Raw genomic sequence first — 21799 nt, 5'->3', positions numbered from 1 at the left:
ACATCCCAGACAGCACCATTGTTTCACACAGGGCTTTTTTGGTAGGAAAAACCCAGCAGGAACTTATTTGCATATTAGGCACACCCCTGTCGCAAAGCCTGCCATAACTGTGTTCCTGCTTAAAACAACAACCCTGATTGGGGTTATTGGTCCAAGACAAATTATCATTAAAATCATGAACATATGAAGCTGCCTTATAACTGAATCAGACTATTGGTCTATCTAGGGTTACCAGGTCCTCCCTGGCCATTGTGGGGAGGGGAGCAGTGTTGCCAGCTCTAGATTGGGAAGCTCTTGGAGATTTGGGGGATGGAGCCTGAGGAGGACAGGGACCTCAGCGGGATTCAGTGCCACAGAGTCCACCCTCCAAAGCATCTATTTTCTCCAGGGGAACTGATCTCTGTAGTCTGGAGATGAGCTGTAATTCTGGGGGATCCCCAGGTTCCGCTCAGGAACTGGCCTCCTTTTGTCCATCAAAGTCATTGTATCGTCTACTCAGACTGACAGCGGCTCTCCAGGGTCTCAAGCAGAGATCTTTTGCATCACCTACAACCTGATTCTGGAGATGCCAGAGACTGAATCTGGACTTTATGCATACAAGACAGCTTGTCTGAACCATGACTCCTCTCATCTTCATTAATAATAATCCAATATGTCTTACAACGCATACATTTCATTTCTCAGTTTTAAAACCGATGTGCTACTTGGCCTCAGACTAAAACACTTAATGGGATGGCTTTCTTTTTTAAAAAGGCAAGCTTGTGTGTGTGTGAGATCACCCTGGCATTCCGCTAGAAGTGCGAACTATTTTATAAGTCTTCCTAAGTTTTAAAAGCACCACTCCATTTATGTTTTACAAGCAGCTAATTTTATGTGTGCATTTTTAAAAAGAGGAGCCAGGGGATGGCTGTTTCCAAATTTCAAACTTTTTTTTTTGCATCTGTGCGCACACATGGAAACGCACCCTCCCAAGCACATGCATACTTAAGCCGGCCCCCTTTGTGCTGCTGAACATCTGTATCACGTGTATGCCTTGACTGTTCCAACTCTTGGACTGAAACATCTGCGCAGGTCATGTGACTAGTGCTTGGAGCCCAGCTGAGTTCCTTTTCTTAATTCAGACAAGGTTCTTAAAATTTCTTCCAGCCTTCCCCACTTATCGGCAAGTTTTTGGACCCAAGAAATAAGCCACATTTGCCTGTGATCCTATGCGTGGAAGGGGTGCACGGCTGCCCCTTCTGAATGCTCGCTAGAACAAATAGGGGAGCCACAGTTATTTAACTCCACAAGACTTCCCTGGGCTATACATTCAGAGGCTGAGGAATGCCAGAACTAACAGAATCCAGATGTGCTTACTTGGCAGCCACCCGGCCAACCATTACTGAAGGGATACAGTATTGAAAGGATTGCATTGGATGTAAGTATAAAAGTCTTTCTGCTTAGTCTGGAAGTGTGCTACAAACCTGGTTGAAAGCTCACCCTTGTTTCTAGCTTTATCTTCTCTTGTTATCTTTTTGTGGCAGAACTAAATGCTGTTGGCTTTTTCAATTGCAATGAACAAGCTGCTGCAGCTGTTGCAGACCCAGCTCACAGACTCTCTGTTCTTGCTATACAAGGTCAGCTGTTTTCATTGCTTTGCACAAGAATGGTGATTCAGTTCTGAGAAGCCCAGATCTCCCCCTCCCCTTCCTCAGCGTTCCTGACTGCACCCACGCTCACTCACCTTACCTCTTCAGAATAACACCTTTCTTCTGTAGCATCACAATTCTCATAAAATGTCATGTCATGTTGTAGTGGGCATACACAAGGGAAAGTTTCTATGTGAACAAAAACTGAAGGTAACCCCCTCCCCCCGGAAATTATGTGAAAATATTGAAAAAGACTTTCCTAGGTAGAGATTTGCATTAGTTTCCAGATGTGGGATAATTCATGCAACCTTCTTTGGGAGAGCTCCCTATTTTCCTGTGTAACTCTTTCATGAAAGGGAAGGCAGAATGGTATAGCCCAGGGGTGGCCAAACTTGCTTAACATAAGAGCCACATAGAATAAACATCAGAAGTTTGAGAGCCGCAATACATGAATATCAGATGTTTGAGAGCTGCAAGACATGAACATCAGATGTTTGAGAGCCACAAGGAAGGAAGGCAAATAGATGGGGGAAGGAGAGATGGAAAGAAAGCAACTTTAACTTTAAATGCATTTTCCAAGCCACTGACTGACTTGATTTGGAGAAGTGATTTAAAGAGAGAAGTGCCTTCTCCAAGCTGGCCGATGGGGGTGTGGGGTGGTGGCTTTAGGAGCCACACATTATATTGAAAGAGCCACATGGCTACTGAGCCACAGTTTGGCCACCTCTGGTATAGGGCTAAGTGGTGACAACCAAGGAAGACTCTGCAGAGGAAAGCCATGGGAACCCCCTCCACTTCTCACTTGCCTTGAAAGCCGCTTGCTGGAGCTACCATAAGTCAGTTGTGACTTGATGGCACTTACGTACAAAACAGTTTCATGTTAACTCTGTCTGCATGCTGGATTCCTATAGGCATGATGGGTTTCATGCACACATGAGCGTATATACACACACTGTTCAATCATTGACTAGCATTTCTGCACACTCCCTCCCCTGCTGACCACATAGGACATAACATTCATAGATCATCCAAAGCACTTAAGTTGACAACTTGGGGAAAGCTCATTTCAAATTGTAATGCATATTAACAGCAGCAAAATATGTACCCTGGAGTCTCTCTCTCTCTCTCTCTCTCCAAAGTGTGTGTGGGTGTAAAAATCAGCACCCTTGTGCTTTCATTTTACTGGTTTCTTAGCCATCAGCATTGGGGGGAAAACAGGATTTAAGACATTAATGACCCTGATCTGGATGGTCCAGACAAGCCCAGCCTCATCCAATCCCATAAACCAGGGATGGCCAACGGCAGCTCTCCAGATGTTTTTTTGCCTACAACTCCCATCAGCCCCAGCCAGCATGGCCAATGGCTGAGGCTGATGGGAGTTGTAGGCAAAAACATCTGGAGAGCTACCATTGGCCATCCCTGCCATAAACTAAGCAGCATCAGCTCTGGATTGGACACCACCAAGGACAACCAGGGTTGCTATACAGAGGCAGGCATAGCAACCACCTCTGAAGGCTTCTGGCCCTGAAAACCTCCATGGAGGGTTGGCCATAGGTTGGCTGCAAGTTGATTGTACTTTCCAGGACCAAGAGGTTGATCACAGCTGGCTTAGCTTTTACAAACATACATGGGGCCTCCATAGGCCAAAAACTGCTTTCACACTCATACAGTTTTTTGTAGTTCTTGGAGTCAGAGCAGCTGAGGCACTTACCTGTCAGTTTTCTGTGATTGATACTGTTGGGGACTTGGGTGCTAAGAGCTATCACCTGTGAACTTCACCCTTCTCCTTCATGGCTGGTCAAATCTTGTGGATGGGTGGGAAATATTAACTCCCATTACCTGCATAATAAATATTTTCCTGGTGCAGGATCATTTCCAAAAGGAATTGAAAGTGGTTTTTTCGAAAGTACAGCCTCTGCCAATAAAATAAAATAAGCCTTCCCTGGCACAGATACCCTGGCAAATTATATATTGCTGTCAAATTACCTTGTAAAGTAAAAGAACAGATCTGGGGCTACTCCAGATTTACTTGGATGAGGCTACATTCTTTTTACCTTTTTCATGTGGACTACTCAGTTGTGTGGTGGCGGCAGCTGCAAGCATAGACAGCTTCAAGAGGGGACTGGATAAACATGGAGCAGAGGTCCATCAGTGGCTATTAGCCACAGTGTATTGATGGAACTCTCTATCTGGGGCAGTGATGCTCTGTATTCTTGGTGCTTTGTGTGTGGGGGGGGGACGGTGGGAGGGCTTCTAGTGTCCTGGCCCCACTGATGGACCTCCTAATGGCACCTTTTTTTTGACCACTGCATGACAGTGTTGGACTGGATGGGCCACTGGCCGGATCCAACATGGCTTCTCTTATGTGACTGAATGACATCACAAGGGCCTGCGCCATGACATAATTAGGTCACCATAGGAATCTCAGGGTTTGTGTTGCTGGGTGGGGTGGGGATTCAATATGAATGTATGTCACAATCTTGTTTCATAGCTCCATGGCCAATTGCAGGTTAACACAGCCTCAATTTGCCCTGGGGTTGTGCAAAGAAGGGAGAGGGGGATTAACCTCTCAACCTGCACTTGGCTTTACTGTTCGCAATCTGGGTCCCTGCTTTGCTGTTAGCATTTCAAAGGGAGGGATTCCAGATGTTAGTGCTTCTTAGCAGCTTGCCTAAGATTTGCTGTTCATTTATTTGGGCACTGAGGCATAGTCAATAGTGGGCACACAACCCAGCAATGCCAGCTAACCCACCAGATTGGTAGGGGGGCTGTTAGCTGGACCACATGTGTTAGTGGGCTGCATGTGATCCCTCGGTTGTATGTTTTGCACCCCTGCAATATAGAATCCTCCCTCTCCCCTGCCAGTCTTGGAAAGATACTGAAACAATATCACAGTGATGTGCTTCATATCCAAGTCACAGGATCTGGATGCCAGAACAGCTGTTTGTTTGCTTCTTGTTTAGAGCTCTTTGATGGGCAATCCCAGATGCAGCCCAGAGAGCCAACCAGGCTGCCTTTTGCTTCACAAAGCAGAGGTACAGATGGGCTCCGAGATGGACTGTGGTTTGGTTTGCCACACGAGGAGAACAGCATTAACCATGGATTCCCCTTACACCACAGAGGATGCAAAAGATTTACCCTGAGGTCTTCCTAGCTTGTTAATGTGGTGGAAGTATTAAAGTGGAGAAGCTGAACAAATACATTTGGTGGCTTGATTTCTGCTATTGGGATTATGGGAGATGAGTTCAGAAGCATCACGGAAATAGCAGGTTGGAGCCAACCAGGTCCTTTGTTCTTCTGTTAGGGGAGAAAGAAAGAAGCTCTGTTTGACCACCAAAAAGGCTGTGCTGAGGATCATGGGATCTGCATGCCCAAAAGCCATGTGGGAGAGGTGGGTTGTGGTAAGGAAGGGGACTGGGCAAGATTGCATGAAAAGGCTGGCTGGAGTCAACCCTATAGGCATAGCAATACCATCTGAGCCCCTCAGTGTATTTTTAGGGTATATGGAGTAGTAGCAAGGAACTGAGATGGGCTTAAATTTCCCAGGAGGAAAAATGTAAAATTCAATCCACTGAATAATCGGAGCTGAAAACCTGGCCCTTTCTAAGCTTTGCACTGTAAGTATATGCAAGTTTCTGGGAAGGTGGAATTTTTTCTTCAGTATGAGGAAAGGAATGCAAGTTATATTTATAGACCAAACTGCTGGAAAATTAAACTGCAATATACAGTTACAGTATTGATGATCTGGACATTTCAATTCATTTGGGCAAGATCTTTTTCTAAGCATTACAATTTGTCTATCTGGTATGTTTTTTATCACACATGTCTTCCTAGGAGCTTAGAGCAGTACACATGGCTCCTCCCCTCTATTTGATCTGCACAGCAAGCCTGTGAGGTAGGTTAAGCCAAGAGAGAATGACGGTCTTAAGACCACTCTATTACTTTCATGTTAGGCTTTGAATCTTCTTTTTGCCAACAAGCTGCAGCCAACTTACGGTGATATATATATATATATACACACTGTGGCTAATAGCCACTGATGGACCTCTGCTCCATATTTCTATCTAAACCCCTCTTGAAGGTGGCTATGCTTGTGGCTGCCACCACCTCCTGTGGCAGTGAATTTCACATGTTAATCACCCTTTGGGTGAAGAAGTACTTCCTTTTATCCGTTTTAATCTGTATAAGAACCAGGTGTGGCCTTCTTCTTTGTTCCGCAGCTGGGGATTGTGAGGTTCTCCTTGCATCTGAGATGGAGCCACACACATACAAGGCTTTTCTGCTGATCATGAACAAAAGAATATCAGCTGGTTTATTTTTATTTTATTCTTTCGAATTCCATTCCACCCTCCCTGCAAGTGGGCTCAGGGCGGGTAACAACAAATCAAAAGAACATTAAAAACCAGTCAGCATATAATTATAGAAACAATTGCTCAGATTAAGACAATTAAAAAGGTGGCGAGGCATAAATTATTATTGTACAACCCCATCGCTGGAGTAGATAAGATGGAGTCAGACAAGATCTATACAATGTCAATGCTCCACATGGGCAAATGGGCAGTAGTAGCAGGAGGCCAGATGCTTTAAGTGTCCATCGTCTCAACTAATAGCCTGGCAGAACAGCTCCATTTTGCAGACAGGAACATGTTCCACCAGGTAGGGTCAGGACAGAGAAAGCCCTGGTGCTGGTTGAGGCTAAGTGGACATCCTTTGGGCCAAGGATAACCAGTAGGTGTTGATCAGGAGAAAAAGGTTTTTGGTCACCACGTCTAGTGAGCAGGGATGTTTTCTGGACCAAGCACAGCTTCCCTAGCTGGGATGCTAACCCGATTCACACATTCATGTTCAACACTTGACTTGTAGCAAGGAGTTATGATTTGAAAGTGTAAATGCACTGTCACAGATCAAAGAGTGCAGAGGAGGCCACCAAACTACCTCATAACTGATGCTATTCAGTGCAGCCAATCTGAACATTCTTCTGCAAATCAATCGATGTTTCATTTACTTCCAATCCAGTCACAAGAGTGATCCTCTCAGGAATCTTGGGGAAGCCTTCTGAGCAGACTCAGGACAGATTTCTCCTAGAACTTGCTGTACATGGGATTTCAGCAACGGTGCTCTAGACCAGGGGTGGCCAACGGTAGCTCTCCAGATGTTTTTTGCCTACAACTTCCATCAGCCCCAGCCATTGGCTATGCTGGCTGGGGCTGATGGGAGTTGTAGGCAAAAAACATCTGGAGAGCTACCGTTGGCCATCCCTAGTCTAGACTCAAGAGCCAGAATGCTTCTTAATTTTCACCAATCACTTCCCAAGGTGATGGATCTGGCAGTAACTCTCCTGACTTCCTTACCTGTCAAATCTCCCAGACTTAATAAAAGAGTGTGGGGATAGACAGAGGGGTAGGAAGGAGGGTGGATTGTAGAATCAGAAGCCAAGCCAGGTCACAGAAGTGATTCCTTGCATCATGGGAATGTAGGAAGCAATACACGCCGGAGGAAAAAGAAGACAAGGCAGCATGGGAAGAGCTAAAGCTTGGTCAAAATCCTGCTAATGGACCCAGCAGACCTCTTTATAGATGCTAAAGAGGTATTAATCACCCCTTAGCATCAGAAAACGCTGCTATTCTATAAAATTCAGTCAACAAGGAAGTCCACCAAGCAGAATGCTGAACTCAATGGTTCAAGCTCATGTCTTGCTGTAGAGCAGCAGTAACCCTCTGGTCACCTGGCTGGCTGTTTAATATGGACATATGAAGCTGCCTTATACTGAATCAGACCCTTGGTCCATCAAATCAGTATTGTCTTCTCAGACTGGCAGCGGCTCTCCAGGGTCTCAAGCTGAGGTTTTTCACACCTATTTGCCTGGACCCTTTTTTGGAGATGCCAGGGATTGAACCTGGGACCTTCTGCTTACCAAGCAGATGCTCTACCACTGAGCCACCGGCAGATCTCCGCTACTGACATCCAGCCTCTCACTCTGGAAGCTTCCTTCATCCCCAGATTTGACACAAGCAGAAACCAGAATTCACTGCCACAGGAGGTGGCGGCAGCTGCAAGCATAGCCAGCTTCAAGAGGGGATTGGATAAACATATGGAGCAGAGGTCCATCAGTGGCTATTTTAGCCATAGTATATTGTGAGAGCTCTCTGGGGCAGTGATGCTTTGTATTCTTGGTGCTTGGTGGGAGCACAGTGGGAGGGCTTCTAGTGTCCTGGACCCACTGATGTTCCTCCTGATGGCGCCTGGTATTTTTGGCCACTGTGTGACACAGAGTGTTGGACTGGATGGGCCATGGGCCTGATCCAACATGGCTTCTCTTATGTTCAGAGCTTTTCCAATGTGAATTGGCAGACCAGTTTGTACAGGCACAGCTTGTGCTTCAGATAGATGATTCATACAATGGGTTGGATCCAGACAGCTTTCATAGTCAATCTTGTCGAGACCTCTTTATTACAGCTCCTGTTCCTGCCTGCCTTTCATATGTATAAAAGGCATAGTCGTTTCTGGGGGTCAAAGGGGAGCCCTCTCTCCTTTATCGCCAGCAGAAAACTGGTTGAATCCAACTCCATTTGTCCAACCAAGCAAGGTTGGATCCAGATCAGATGGGGCTGGAAATACCACTTGGGAAGTGAAAAGCAGCCACGAGGATCTACCTGCAGGGCTTAAGTGAAGCTACAGAAGTTAACCAACAGGAATAAAGGCTATTATTGGTAGAGCTACTGAGGTAGCTCTCATAGGTCAGATCAGCTAGCAGAGGCACAATTCTCTTGCAGAAAGAGCTTCCCTCTGAGGCAAGCAATATATTGCTTCAGAGGAAGGTTCCACTCACTGCAGAAAAGTGCTTCCATTAGTAGAACGGATATATCCCCATGAATTCATTTGGATTTTTAAATCATACTCTCTCTCACTCCCTCATGTCTTGGGGAAAATGACATTGAAAATATTTTAAAAGTCAGTCATGGAACGAAGGCCTTCCCAACACCATCATCACCAAATGCTCAGCCGCCCAAACCAGCCTTGCCTTACTTCCAGAAGATGTTGTCAGATCTTTTAAGATTAAACAAAAAAAAAAGTGTGACTTTACAGAAGAACAGTGTGAAGATATAAATCCCAGTGGGTTAGCAAGACAGGAACTCCCCAGAGACTTAACTTCTGCCATGGTTGGATAATTGCTAAAAGCAGAAGTTCTCCAATGACCCCCTCGCTGACAATCTTCCTTCCTTCCCTCTTGCGGTATAATGATCTGCCTGGCGAAGGACTCACTTCACTGCATCTGACAAAGTGGGCTCAAGGCCCAAGAAACCTTTGACAACAATAAATTGGTTAGCCTTTAAGGGGCCACAAGACTCCTTGGTGTTTTCATAGATAAGGGTGAAACTCTTAGGGCTGAAAGCTTTAATTGGGGGAGCAATGGACTGACTACCAGGAGAACCACTGAGCCAACTGCTTACATTTGTAGAAACCCTGGCTAACACTGTTAAATGTTATAAAGCATTTGTCTGTATTTTTCTTTCTTTCATTATTTCATAAGAACAGTTCATTGGATTTATAATTAGCACCGGCATCAAGCCTGATGAAGGTTAAAGTATCTTTTTATTATTCTTATAAAGTTAATGACAGATGTATAAGGTATTCAAAAATTGGATACTGCTGTATTTCAGGGCCAAACTAGGCATGATGGCGCCTATAGGTCTGATCCATGAATGCCAACGTTGCCATTCCAAAGTAATTAAAAACGCCATGAATTGGGCTTGCTGTGTGGCAGGCTGATGTCCTCTCCCCCCCCCCCGCCCCAACAGACAAACACATGGCTATTTTAGTGCTTGAGAAGATGCAGGGGGGAAGAAAAAGAAGAAGACCGCAGTTTTATACCTCGCCCTTCTCCAAATCCTCCCCCATGATGATGATAATGGATTTATATCCCGCTTTTCACTCTGAATCTCAGAGTCTCAGAACGGCTCACAGTCTCCTTTATCTTCCTCCCCCACAACAGACACCCTGTGAGGTAGATGGGGCTGAGAGAGCTCTCACAGAAGTTGCCCTTTCAAGGACAACCTCTGCCAGAGCTCTGGCTGACCCAAGGCCATTCCAGCAGCTGCAAGTGGAGGAGTGGGGAATCAAACCCGGTTCTCCCAGATAAAAGTCTGCACACTTAACCACTACACCAAACTGGCTCTCAATTGCTTTGACGGTTGGCACACATTTAGATTGAGCAGAGACAGTGTGTCTGGAAATATATCCATTCATTAACTGGACAAAAAAGAGCCCCGGGGCGCAGAGTGGTAAAGCTGCAGTACTGATGTCCAAGCTTTGCTCATGACCCGAGTTTGATCCAATGGAAGCTGGGTTCAGGTAGCTAGCTCAAGGTTGACTAAGCCTTCCATCCTTCTGAGGTTGGTAAAATGAGTACCCAGCTTGCTGGGGGTAAAGTGTAAATGACTGGGGAAGGCAATGGCAAACCACCCCGTAAAAAGTCTGCCATGAAAACATGAAAGCAACGTCACCCCAGAGTTGGAAACGACTGGTGCTTCCACAGGGGATTACCTTTACCTTTTTTTTAACTGGACAAACCTCTATGATCTGCTTGAAAGTTCATGGAAAGTTAATGCCAGTTGACCTGCTGCTAACCTCACTTCACAAACCACGAACCAGCCAAAATTAATCACTAACTTTGGTTTGTGTGCCAATTCGTGCCTCTCCCTATCCCTGTCTTGGACTTAACTCTGAAGACAAAAGGCATGTTTGACATAAATGTCATGAAAGAGCTTCCATAATCAGTTCCTTCAATTAAGAAAAAATGTCCATTTTCACCCTTATTCTGGATAGTGCTAATGAACTACAACAGGGAACAAGCAGTAACCTTGGGATCCTGTGCCTGCCCATCCAAACATTAACTGTATTTCCCCATATCTGGCACTCGCAGGAAGTCTTCACCTCCGCTCCAAACCTAGAATGCTATGGATCTTTCCTAGATCAGAAATCTCTCCTTTGGCCATGCTCCATTTCTTTTGGGTGGTATTTCAACAGTCTTTCCCTCCCAGAAATGAGACAGCAAGAAGAGGTTCTGGGCTCTGCCCCAATCCCTGAAAGCTTCAGGATTTTCTTGGCTTTTGCATACAAAGCTGGTGGCCAACTTGCAAAACATTGGCAAGCGAAATCTGTAAGTCATGGAAAATATGGGTTTGCATCGCTTACAGTTTCTTCCAAGGCCCAAGCTTATAAAATTAAACAGCACAGAAGGAGCCAGGAAGACTGTCCAAGGCTGTCATTAGCATCTGAAATGAAAATAGAAAGTCAGCCTGAATGGAGCTGGGCCTCACCAGGGCTGGGGCTTGGAGTCCTTTTTGGAAGGTGACGTGGAGTCTTGGAGACAGACTCCTGTATCTTAATCATCACAGATGTATGCAGCAGAGGGGCTCTTGGTGTAGGAAGCAGCATCCTTCTCTTGTGCCATAAGATCCCCCTAACCAGTATCACAAACACATACACAGACGTGCCTCTCCAGACTGCACTAGTTAAATACTGAATGGACAAAAATCTGAGCAAGGCTAATTGCAGGGATGGGGGCAGTAAAAGAATGAAGGAAGATGCTCATTATAAGTTGGGAAATGTTTCTGGCTTTTCAAAGAATCCTTATTCAAGGAACAGTTTATAGGCACCAAAATACACAAAGACACTTGGGATTTTCTGTGTTCATACAGAAGTTTCAGCTAGTTACAAAGGAATCGCTGGCTTATTTGATCTGAAATTTCTTTGATCTGAATTTCTTTCATCTGAAAACCCAGCCAGAAATCTTGGAGCTGCAATGATGGAAAAGGGCTGGTTCCAGCCCCAAGCCTACATAGGATCAGGGCTTTTCTGGTGATTGTGCTCCCAAGCATTGGTGAGTACAATAACTTTACAACCCTGTATGCACACCTGAGTTCTCTGGAAGAAAGGCAGGATAATATATGATTTTTAAAAAATAATGGAATAGTTTTCCTGCATATCACTGGAGCATGCTAGAACACTTTACAAATGCCTTACATACATTACTATGATAATATGTATGAAGCAATTTGAAAAGAGAATGAGCCATACAAATGCTCTCTTTCATGCCCTGCGTCTTAATTGTTGCTTTTATGTTTTATTGCATGCGTCTTTATGGCTTTTGGTTTTAATTGTTTTAATGATGTGTTTTTGTTTTGATTAATGGCTTTTAAACCAGGTATTTATCATGTATGTTTTTAACATTAGATGCCCTGGTAGTTTTATTGAGGGTACAAAGGTGGGGTAGAAATTTTATAAATAAACAAGCTCTTCTGTATGGATCCAAGGCAGAGAAAGGTCTTTCCAGCACCCGCTACCTGAGATGCTTGAAAGCTGGGATGCCGAGGTCTGAAGATGGGACCATCCATAAGCCAAGCAAAGACTCGTCCAAGAGTTTGCACAGTGAAGGCAAAACCAGAGGGTTTCACCCTCTTTGTCAAACTCTTGGGACAACAAGGCAATCCTGGAATGGAGCTTAAAGGGGAAGGCCCTGGGTCTGTGGATGAGCGTTTGCTTGGTTTCTAGATGGTTCCATCTTCAGAACTCAGCACCCTAACTTTCAAGGGCAGGATTACCCAACAAAGGTGCCACTGGGACAATTTAGATGAGCAAAATAATAATGCAGGGAGACATTGCATGACACCGAGAGGGTAGGAAAAGATTATATATGCATTATGTGCCATATTCTTCTTTGTAATCTCCAATAATTGTGTTTCACAAAGACAGCCTTGACTCTTGAAACCTCATACTACCCTGGAAAACTTGTTGGACTTCAAGGCACTACTGGACTCAGATCTTGCTCTTCTACTGCAGATTAACATGGTTATTCAGCCGAAACTGTCAGTGGTGTGTTCTTTGTTGAACATGTGGGACTGCAGAATGCAGCTATGCATGACTCAGCAATGGAGCATGTTCACTGCTGTTCTCATCTACCTTTCCCCAAGCACTTGAAATTGGACTGTCATTTATAAATCCTGCAGGTGATGCTATGGATACTGTCCTAATATCTTGTTTCTTTCTTTGCAGATGGAGGGGGGCAACAGACAGTTTCCCTAATGCAAACGCTGATGTTCCTTAGAGATCTGTGGAAACAATGAGAGTTCAACTCAAAGGTGATGCAATCTGCACACTGTTCCTGGTGGTAGCTCTTTGCACCATGATCTATTCACAGCTGGGCCACACTTCCATTAGAGAAGAAAAGGTGAACAGCCAGAGAAAGCCACCGGCAACTTCCCGGATCTTCCACATTTCCGAAGTCCTTCAGAAACGGCTGAATGTAGACGGGACAGCAGCAAAGCCCAGAACTATTTCAGAAGTGAAACATGCCAAGGTGGAAACCCAAGAGGAGATGACTACCACTCTGGCAACCTTGACACATTCTGCTTTTGATTTTAAGAGTTACCTTAGAAATAAAGATAATCGGAAGTTTGAACTCCTTGTTAATCAGCCAAAGAAATGCAGGACAACCAACCCAGGTGGAACCTTCTTGCTCATTGCCATCAAATCACTGGTAGAGGACTTTGACCGCCGTGAGGTTGTACGGAAAACCTGGGGAAGAGAAGGGCCCATCAACGGAGCACAGGTGCAAAGAGTTTTCCTCCTGGGGGTCCCCAAGAACCAGACATCACTGCCCATGTGGGAGACTCTTGTCCGTCAAGAGAGCCAGATGTATCGGGATGTGCTGTTGTGGGGCTTCCAGGATACTTTCTTCAACTTAACCTTGAAAGAGATAAATTTCCTAAGTTGGGCAGAAGAGTTTTGCTCCAATGCCAAGTTCATATTCAAAGGCGATGCTGATGTTTTTGTTAACGTGGAAAATATCATCAACTTCCTCGAGAAACGAGATCCCTTGGAGGACCTTTTTGTTGGGGACATCATCTACAATGCGCACCCGATCAGAGTGCGAAAGAGCAAGTATTATATTCCAGAGTCTATGTATGGGCTAGACATGTATCCAGCCTATGCAGGGGGTGGTGGGTTCTTACTATCCAGCAGTACCATGAAGAAACTCTCCCAGGCCTGTGGGGAGGTGGAGCTGTTCCCCATTGATGATGTGTTCTTGGGCATGTGCTTGCAAAGGATCAACCTGAAACCCATGATGCATGAAGGATTCAAGACTTTTGGAATCACCAAACCTTCTGCTGCCCCTCACTTGCAGACTTTTGATCCCTGTTTTTACAAGGACCTCATGGTAGTCCACAGCCTGAAGGTCGCTGAAATCTGGCTCATGTGGAACCTGCTCCACAGCCCACGGCTCTCTTGCACCCAAAAGAAGCAAGTCAAGAAGGCTTTCAAATGGAAAATCAGAGCAAAATGGCACGGAAAAGGTCATGCTGCCTAAGGGACAGGTGTACACACATACATGGTCAATGATCACTTGATAATGCAATGTTCCCTGAAGATGCATACACATGCATGGACATATGGACAAATAAAGCTGCCTTATACTGAATCAGACCCTTGGTCCATCAAAGTCAGTATTGTCTACTCAGACTGGCAGCGGCTCTCCAGGGTCTCAAGCTGAGGTTTTTCACACCTATCTGCCTGGACCCTTTTTTGGAGATGCCAGGGATTGAACCTGGGACCTTCTGCTTACCAAGCAGATGCTCTACTACTGAGCCACTGTCCCTCCCCATGGTCAGTGATCACTTGATGATGCAATGTCCCCTGAAGATGCACACAGATGCATGGTCAGTTATCACTTGATAATGCAAGTGATGACTTGCACATGTGAATGATTCATTGTGGGGGGAGACTATCATTACTGAGACTGTTCCTATCGTCCACTGTCGCATCGAGTTTTCATCAGTCTTCAATCAGCATGCATGAAGGAATCAGACCTTCGCACTGCAAATGTACATGGGTTGGGTGAACAAGGAGAGATGACAGGGTCGGGAATTAGCAGTGCTGAAGAAACTGAAGGAGAATTAGGATGCATAAGCAAAGGGAGGTTTTTCCCCCAGGAAAGGGGATACTTTTCAGCAGAAGTACATTTGAAGGAATGATTTCTCAAGCAAAATCATTTGGACTTTAGACAGAGGTGGAGAAATGCAAATTCTGCTCAGTGGTCTCTTTTGCTGTGCTTGTCAATTCTGGTATGCATTTATCTTCATGTGTTATAAATTATCTCCCCTGTTGTGTCATGGAATTTAAGGCACTGTATATGGGCTTCCTTGGTCACTCTTCCAACCACTGACTACTCCTAGTCCTGCTTGGCTTCTGCAAGGCAGCTGCCTCACAAGCCCATGGAGTATGCCATGGGTCATTCTCAGTTACCCTGCAATAGGTGAACCCAGAACAGGCTTAATGTTGTCTGCTTTGGGGATTATTGCTAAGAGGCAGGGGGGTCTCCACTGACCCATGATCGTGGCTTCATGCAACTGATTTATCAAGTGGTACTGCAACCATCCCACCAGCCGGGGATATGAACTCATTCCTGCCCCACTCCCAGACATACACAGTGCTCCTGCAAGCTGTGGCATTCACTCCACCCAAAACATAATTTAAGAAAACCCCATGTCTACTCTGTACAGTAGGGCAGTATTACTTGCATTTTGCAGCATGAGAAAACAGAGGTTTAACCAGGTACAGTGATCCCCAACATGAATGCCTGCCCCCTGTGGTGTCTGATGGGGGGAGGGGAGGGGAAGAGTGATTGTAAGCCACTCTGAGACTCCAAAGGAAGGGTGGGGTATAAATCCAATATCATCTTCTTCTCAACTCCCTCCCCCTTCCATGCTTGGGCAAAATTTTAGATTCTAAGCTTCCCCGGGGCAGTGACCTGTTCGGTAAAACACTGCAGGTGGGTGGGTACTATATAAACATGCCAAAGAATACATGCTTAACCTAGCCCAATAATACAGAAGCATTAAAACAAAACATAAGAGGGAAATACAGAGAGCATCTACAAGCCTGCCAATTTTAAAACCAGCAGTTTACTGTTTGAGTGGGAGACCTGTTGGGACACAGGGTGTGTATTAATGTTCCCCCTAAGCTGCAGAGTCTTGTGAGCAAAAATCCTACTTTGTGAGCTACAGGCATTAAAGTTGTGAGCCACTGCATATGTGCTCTGGCGTCATCCTTCCATGTGATCCCCAACATGAACGCCCGCCCCCTGTGGGTAATAATGTGTTTTTGGAGGCCACTCCCTTATTTTAAAAAGCATCTTTTCCCCAAAGCAAAGGGCTTTCTTCCATCCTGGTAGAGCAGGAGGTGCTTCAGAAAAGCTCAGGAGGCATCATCTTTGTGCCTGCAAAGCATTTGAAATAGGTGTCTCCATTGTAGGAAAATTCTCTGTGTTGAATCTCCCAATACTTTCACTCCATGGCAACCATTTTTGGTCCTCACCCCACCCCGTTTTCAAAACTCCAAATCTGTCCACATGTTCAGCAACCATTCTGCTGCAGCACCTCTCTAGATAGAAATTCTTACGAGGATAACCCCATGAGCAGGAAAACAGCTAAGACATGTATGGTGTGATCACAGTGACAATTCCCAGAAATCTATACATGGAAAATATGGAAGAATAACAACCTACAGGCAAGAGAGCTCTAGAGGAGTCTGCCCACATTTCACCACTAAGCACCATAAACTGCATGACCACGACTCACTACTTTAATGGCAGGTAGCCAATGGAGCTAGATTTAACGGGTTGGGCTCCTGAAAGAGTATTAAGAAGGCATGTTGGTCAGACCAAGGCAGATGTTCACCTGCCTGTGGACAATAAGCTTGTTTGTATGACAATGGTTAAGCATAACCATAGGGACTGCTGTCTATAACAATGAGGAAGGGCTAAACTCCTGCACTTAAAATTACAATTGTGATTTCAACAAAACATGCAAATAGAAGGGCCTGTTTCTCCACTTGCATCCCCTGCTATATCTGTTTATCCCTTACAGTTTGGTGCAGTAGTTAAGAGCAAGAACCAGATTTGATTCCCTGTTCCTCCACATGCACCTGCTGGATGACCTTGTGTCAATCACAGTTCTCTCAAGAGCAGTTCTCAAAAGCTCTCTCAGCCCCACCTACCTCACAAGGTGTCTGCTGGGGGGAGGGGAGGGGAAGGGTGATTGTAAGCCACTCTGAGACTCCAAGGGAAGGGTGGGGTATAAATCCAATATCATCTTCTTCTCAACTTCCTCCCCCTTCCATGCTTGGGCAAAATTTTAGATTCTAAGCTTCCCCGGGGCAGTGACCTGTTCAGTAAAACACCCTGCAGGTGGGTGGGTACTATATAAACATTCCAAAGAATACATGCTTAACCTAGCCCAATAATGCAGAAGCATTAAAACAAAACATAAGAGGGAAATACAGAGAGCATCTACAAGCCTGCCAATTTTAAAACCAGCAGTTTACTGTTTGAGTGGGAGACCTGTTGGGACACAGGGTGTGTATTAATGTTCCCCCTAAGCTGCAGAGTCTTGTGAGCAAAAATCCTACTTTGTGAGCTACAGGCATTAAAGTTGTGAGCCATTGCATATGTGCTCTGGCATCCTTCCTGAGTTAAGATAAAAATCTGTGAGTTGCAAACTAAAAATCTGTGAGCTAGCTCATGCTAACTCAGCTTAGCGCTCACGCTAACTCAGTTTGGTGTGTATGTAATGTTAAGCAAAATCAACCCATCCAAGGCAGACCAGGAAGCTGACAGAGCCCCAGGCTAAGCCAGGCTCAGGACCCCTGACTGCATTATAAGCCAGTGCTGCAGGGACCTCCCAGCTCACACCTGGCCTGGGGCACCAGCCCTTGGGTTGGCAGCAGCAGTGCAGCAAGACAGAACAGAGCAGCTGACTCCCATCAATGGTGAAGCCAGCCAGGTCTAGTGACCCCTGCAGGGCTGCTTGCTCTTGACTGCAGTGGCCTTCCAGGCAGTGGCCCATCAATACGTCCCCCTGCAAAATAAATAGGCTGCCAGCCCTAGCAATTAATCACATTTCCATTCCACCCCGGCCTGGATAGCCCCGGCTATCTCGGAAGCTAAGCAGGGTCGACTCTGGCAAGTACTTGGATGGGAGGCCTCCTTGGAACACCAGCAGTTGAGAGGGCAGGGGCAGGCTTTATTCAGCCACCTCTCTGAATATCCTCCAAGCCCTCAGTAGGCATCAGTCATCAGAGGTCACCATGACTTCCAGGTGCACACACATATATAGAAAAATAGTATTTCCATCCCCACCTGTGGTGTTTTCAGTCTCCAGGTGGTGGCTGGAGGTCTCCTGGGATCACAAGTGATCTCCTGGTGACAGAGATCAGTTCACCTGGAGAAAATGGCTGCTTTGGAAGACACAATGTTAGACCCCACTGAAGTCCCTCTCCTCAGACTCCTCCCCCCAAATCTCCAGGCATTTCCCAACCTGGAGCTGGCAACCCTCCCACCATTCCAGAAAGAGCACAACACAGTGGTCTTCCCTCCCCCGTTTTAACAACCCATTCAGGTAGGTGATGCTGAATGAGTGTCCGGCTAGAGACCACCAAGTGAACACTGTGGCTACACAGGGCTTTTTTTTTTTTAGAAAAAGCCCAGCAGGAACTCATTTGCCTGTTAGGCCACACCCCCTGCCAGAACTGCATTCCTGCTCAAAAAAAGCCCTGTGGCTACATGGAGATTTGAAACCCATGCCCTAAGCCCAATATCCTAATCTTTATTTTCACACTGACTTCTCAGGGAGCCAGAAGGAACAGAGGTCAGATAGGAATGCCTTGCAAGTCATGTGAGCCAACACCACAATAAAACAGGAGCGAGAGAACTGGCAAATAAGGCCCTGGAGATGTCGCCTGCATCCGCCAAACCAGCCGTGCTCACTTAACGAGACTCGCTTCTGCTCTGCAGTAGGAACAGGATGCTTGAGGCTCCCCCAGTTGCCATAAAAATTCTACACTATATTAAACATACTTTTTAACCCTTGCGCTTCTTGGAAGCCTTCTGGCTTTCCATTTACCTCTGTGGGTTCTTCACTCTGTTTCCTAGACGAACATGGCAGCCTCCCTGAAAGAGGTACTTTGGAATGCTGGATGATTTGCATACCAGAGAGCACATTTCCTATATTTCCTATATCTGGACAGTTAGGACCTTCTCCAGCTAAGCCGCTAAATAAAGTTTCCCTAAACTTCTAATCGATGAGGCTCACTTAATTTTTTTCCCGAATGAAAAATGGAGACCACTCCGATACCTGAAGTGTTCAGGTTTTCCAGTGTGCACAGGACCCGCTCCCGGGGCTTCAAGAGACTGCTGTCCTTGGCATGTTTTCTCAGACGGGAGGTTTCTCTTCTGTGCCTTTTAATTTTGTAGTAGCAGGACCAAGTCATCCCCAAGAGAGATACAGCAGAAGGATGCTCTGAGGGATGCAGAGAACTTCATGGCTGGCTGGCAAACATTCATTTAGATTTCTATCCTGCCCTCCCCATAAGTGGGCTCGGGGTGGGTCACAACAGCAATTCATACAAAATCATTAAAACCAATAACAAATAATGAAAACAATTCAAAAGGCAGGTACTGCAATAAAATAATAAGGTTGGACAGCTTCAGCAAGGGAGGCAAAATAATTGGGTGCCTGCTGTCTCAACCAAAGGCCTCGTGGAATAGCTCCCTTTTACAGGCCCCACAGACATACCTAGTGTTTTCGCACACAGCTTACCTCGCACTCACAATCCTGTTCCCTTCGCAGCGTCCGGTTGGATTTCCCACCATCTGTGCTGGAGTTACAGGAAGAGCCGCAGCTTCTGTGTAGTAAACGTAAACTGGGTTTTAGAGGTTTACGTTTGCTATGCAAAAGCCGCGGCACTTCCTGTAACTCCGGCGCAGATGGTGCGAAATCTGACCGGACGCTGCGGAGGGAACAGGATTGTGACTGCGAGGTTAGCTGTGTGCAAAAATGGTAATTATTTTAAAGAGCCCTGATCCCTTCTGAGCCTTATCTTACATTTTGTAGTCACCGTCCATAATGAGCAGCATGCCAAACAGCTCTTTAGCTGTGGCGGTGGCATTTCATTTCCTTCTGCCTTGAGGTTGCTTTTAAGCTTGCCAGCCTCCACGTGGCACCTGGAGATCTCCCACTAGTAAAAATTTCTAGATGACCAAGATCAGTTCTCCTGGAGAAAATGGCTGCTTTGGAGGTTGGATTCTATGGTCTTATACTAAGGTTGCCAGGTCTGTGTTGGAAAACACTTGGAGACTTTAAGGGTAGATCCAGAAGAGGGCAGGGTTTGGGGAGGGGAGTGGCCTCAGCATGGTCCAGTGCTGTAGAGTCCACCCTTCAAAACAGCCATTTTCTCCAGGGGAGCTGATCTCTGCCAGCTGGAGATCAGTTGTAATAGCGGAATACCTCCAGGCCCCACCTGGAGGCTGGCAACACTATCTTATACACTGCTAAGGCCCCTCCCCAAACCCCACCCTCTGCAGAATCCACTCCCCAAGTCTCCAGATATTTCCCAGCCAGAGCTAGCCATTTTAGTTGCTTTACATCCATGCAGTAGGTGAGAGCCAGTTTGGTGTAGTGGTTAAGAGCAGTGGATGCTACTCTGGAGAACTGGGTTTGAGTCCCCACTCCTCTACAGGAAGTCAGCTGGGGGACCTTGGGTGAGTCACAGCTTTCTTAGAGCTGTTCTCTCAAGAGGAGTTCTCTCACTCAGCCCCACCTGCCTCACAGGGTGTCTGTTGTGGGGATAGGAAGGGAAGGTGTTTGTAAGCCACTCTGAGACTCCTTCGGGTAGTGAAGGGCAACGTATAAAACCTCCTCCTCCTCCTGTCTCATAAACATGTCTTGATCAAACTAGAACAGGGCTTGACAAATCCCAGTCACCCGTTCACCACGGTGCTAGAAATTTCACTGCATGACACCTAGTATTTTTTAGCAGTACTGACACCTCGTATTTTTAGTACTGTAATGTCTTAATGAGAACCATAAAGCTTACTTATGCATAAAATATGCAGGCATGAAATTCTTAAAACTGCTTGTTTATATGTTAACTTTACAACATTCAGTGATGGAAGATGAATTCCCGGAAAGCAATTCCAGTGGCTTTCTATGCCTCCAATGCTGAATTCTATAGAGCTTTCAAAGCAATAATGGAATTATCAGAAATAGGGACAAGTCCACTTAGGGTCAGGGGTTAGTTTCTTGTTGTAGCGACAACTAGGGCAATCCCTATATTTATACATAATACTTTTGTCATAGCTTCAGGTTAGGATTAGAACATCTGGTAATTAATATACAAACCTCTGAAGATGGGGTTAAATTTGGGGGCTGTCTCCTAGACCGTAAGAAAATTTGGCCAGGCCTGAGCAAGAGTGTCATCTATACAAGGTCACCTGAACCAAGATTGCCTAAATTACAGGGTCCATATCAATTCTGATATATATTTTTAGCAAAAAGAAATCCAAAATGAACTGGTGAGAATGGAGCATGTTCATTGCCCTCCAAGAAGCACAGAAACAGTGAGGGCAACTGAGCCTTTGTGAGGAGGGAAGAAAGCAGAACGATTATATAATTTTTTTTGTGTTGTGTGGGAATTCAATGCCAATCCAGAAACCCAAGGAATCATATGGAGATGAGATGGCTGGGAAATTCGCCATAAGCAAACACTTAGGGCTTGAACTGGTCCAAATTTCCCCCTCTCCTTTAGCTGTCAACTGCGTGATCCTGTGCTCCTAAAGCATAATTGGTCTTAAAAAAAAAATTACAAGGTCATATTTTTCTGGGAAGGTCCCAAGCCCCTTCCTTGTGTGTGGGTAGTATGGCTTTGTTGTTTCTATGACTGGAATTGGGGGGGGGGGGGGCACTCAGCTATAGTGATGAGAGATTCCTGCGCAAGTCATGTGGGCTGTCAAGGGGCTTTTAAATAGGGTTGGTTTTGGACTGCTTTGTTGCTTTGCTTCTCCGTTAAAACCGATTCATTTGGATCTCCTCAAGAAGTATAATACATTCATTGAAACAAAGTTAGACTTTGAAAGCAATGAATTTCATATTTATGAATACTAAACTACAAAAGATTGGCTGGTACAGGACATGGGAAAGAGGGAGAGAGAGAGAAGCTGGAATCAGCAGTTGCAGATCAGACCAGGCGATTGTTTTGTCATAGAGAGATATCTGTTCTGAATTAGTGGGAAAATAGCTTCTGGCAAAGGGGGATGCTGATGCGAAAAGCAGTGC

General features: G+C 45.6%; 1 protein-coding gene across 1 annotated transcript; it reads left to right on the top strand.

Annotated features, from left to right (window-relative positions):
* The first annotated feature begins 1125 nt into the window (after positions 1 to 1125).
* On the top strand, positions 1126 to 14040 carry B3GNT9 (UDP-GlcNAc:betaGal beta-1,3-N-acetylglucosaminyltransferase 9). The gene is made up of 2 exons (XM_060254409.1): positions 1126 to 1417; positions 12684 to 14040. The coding sequence occupies exon 2, from the start codon at positions 12751 to 12753 to the stop codon at positions 13996 to 13998; it is 1248 nt and encodes a 415-aa protein (XP_060110392.1). The 5' UTR covers positions 1126 to 1417; positions 12684 to 12750; the 3' UTR covers positions 13999 to 14040.
* The last annotated feature ends 7759 nt before the right edge of the window (positions 14041 to 21799 follow it).

The sequence above is a fragment of the Heteronotia binoei genome, chromosome 14 (genome assembly GCF_032191835.1).
Source record: "Heteronotia binoei isolate CCM8104 ecotype False Entrance Well chromosome 14, APGP_CSIRO_Hbin_v1, whole genome shotgun sequence".
NCBI lineage: Eukaryota > Metazoa > Chordata > Lepidosauria > Squamata > Gekkonidae > Heteronotia > Heteronotia binoei.
This window is presented reverse-complemented; position numbering and strand designations above follow the sequence as displayed.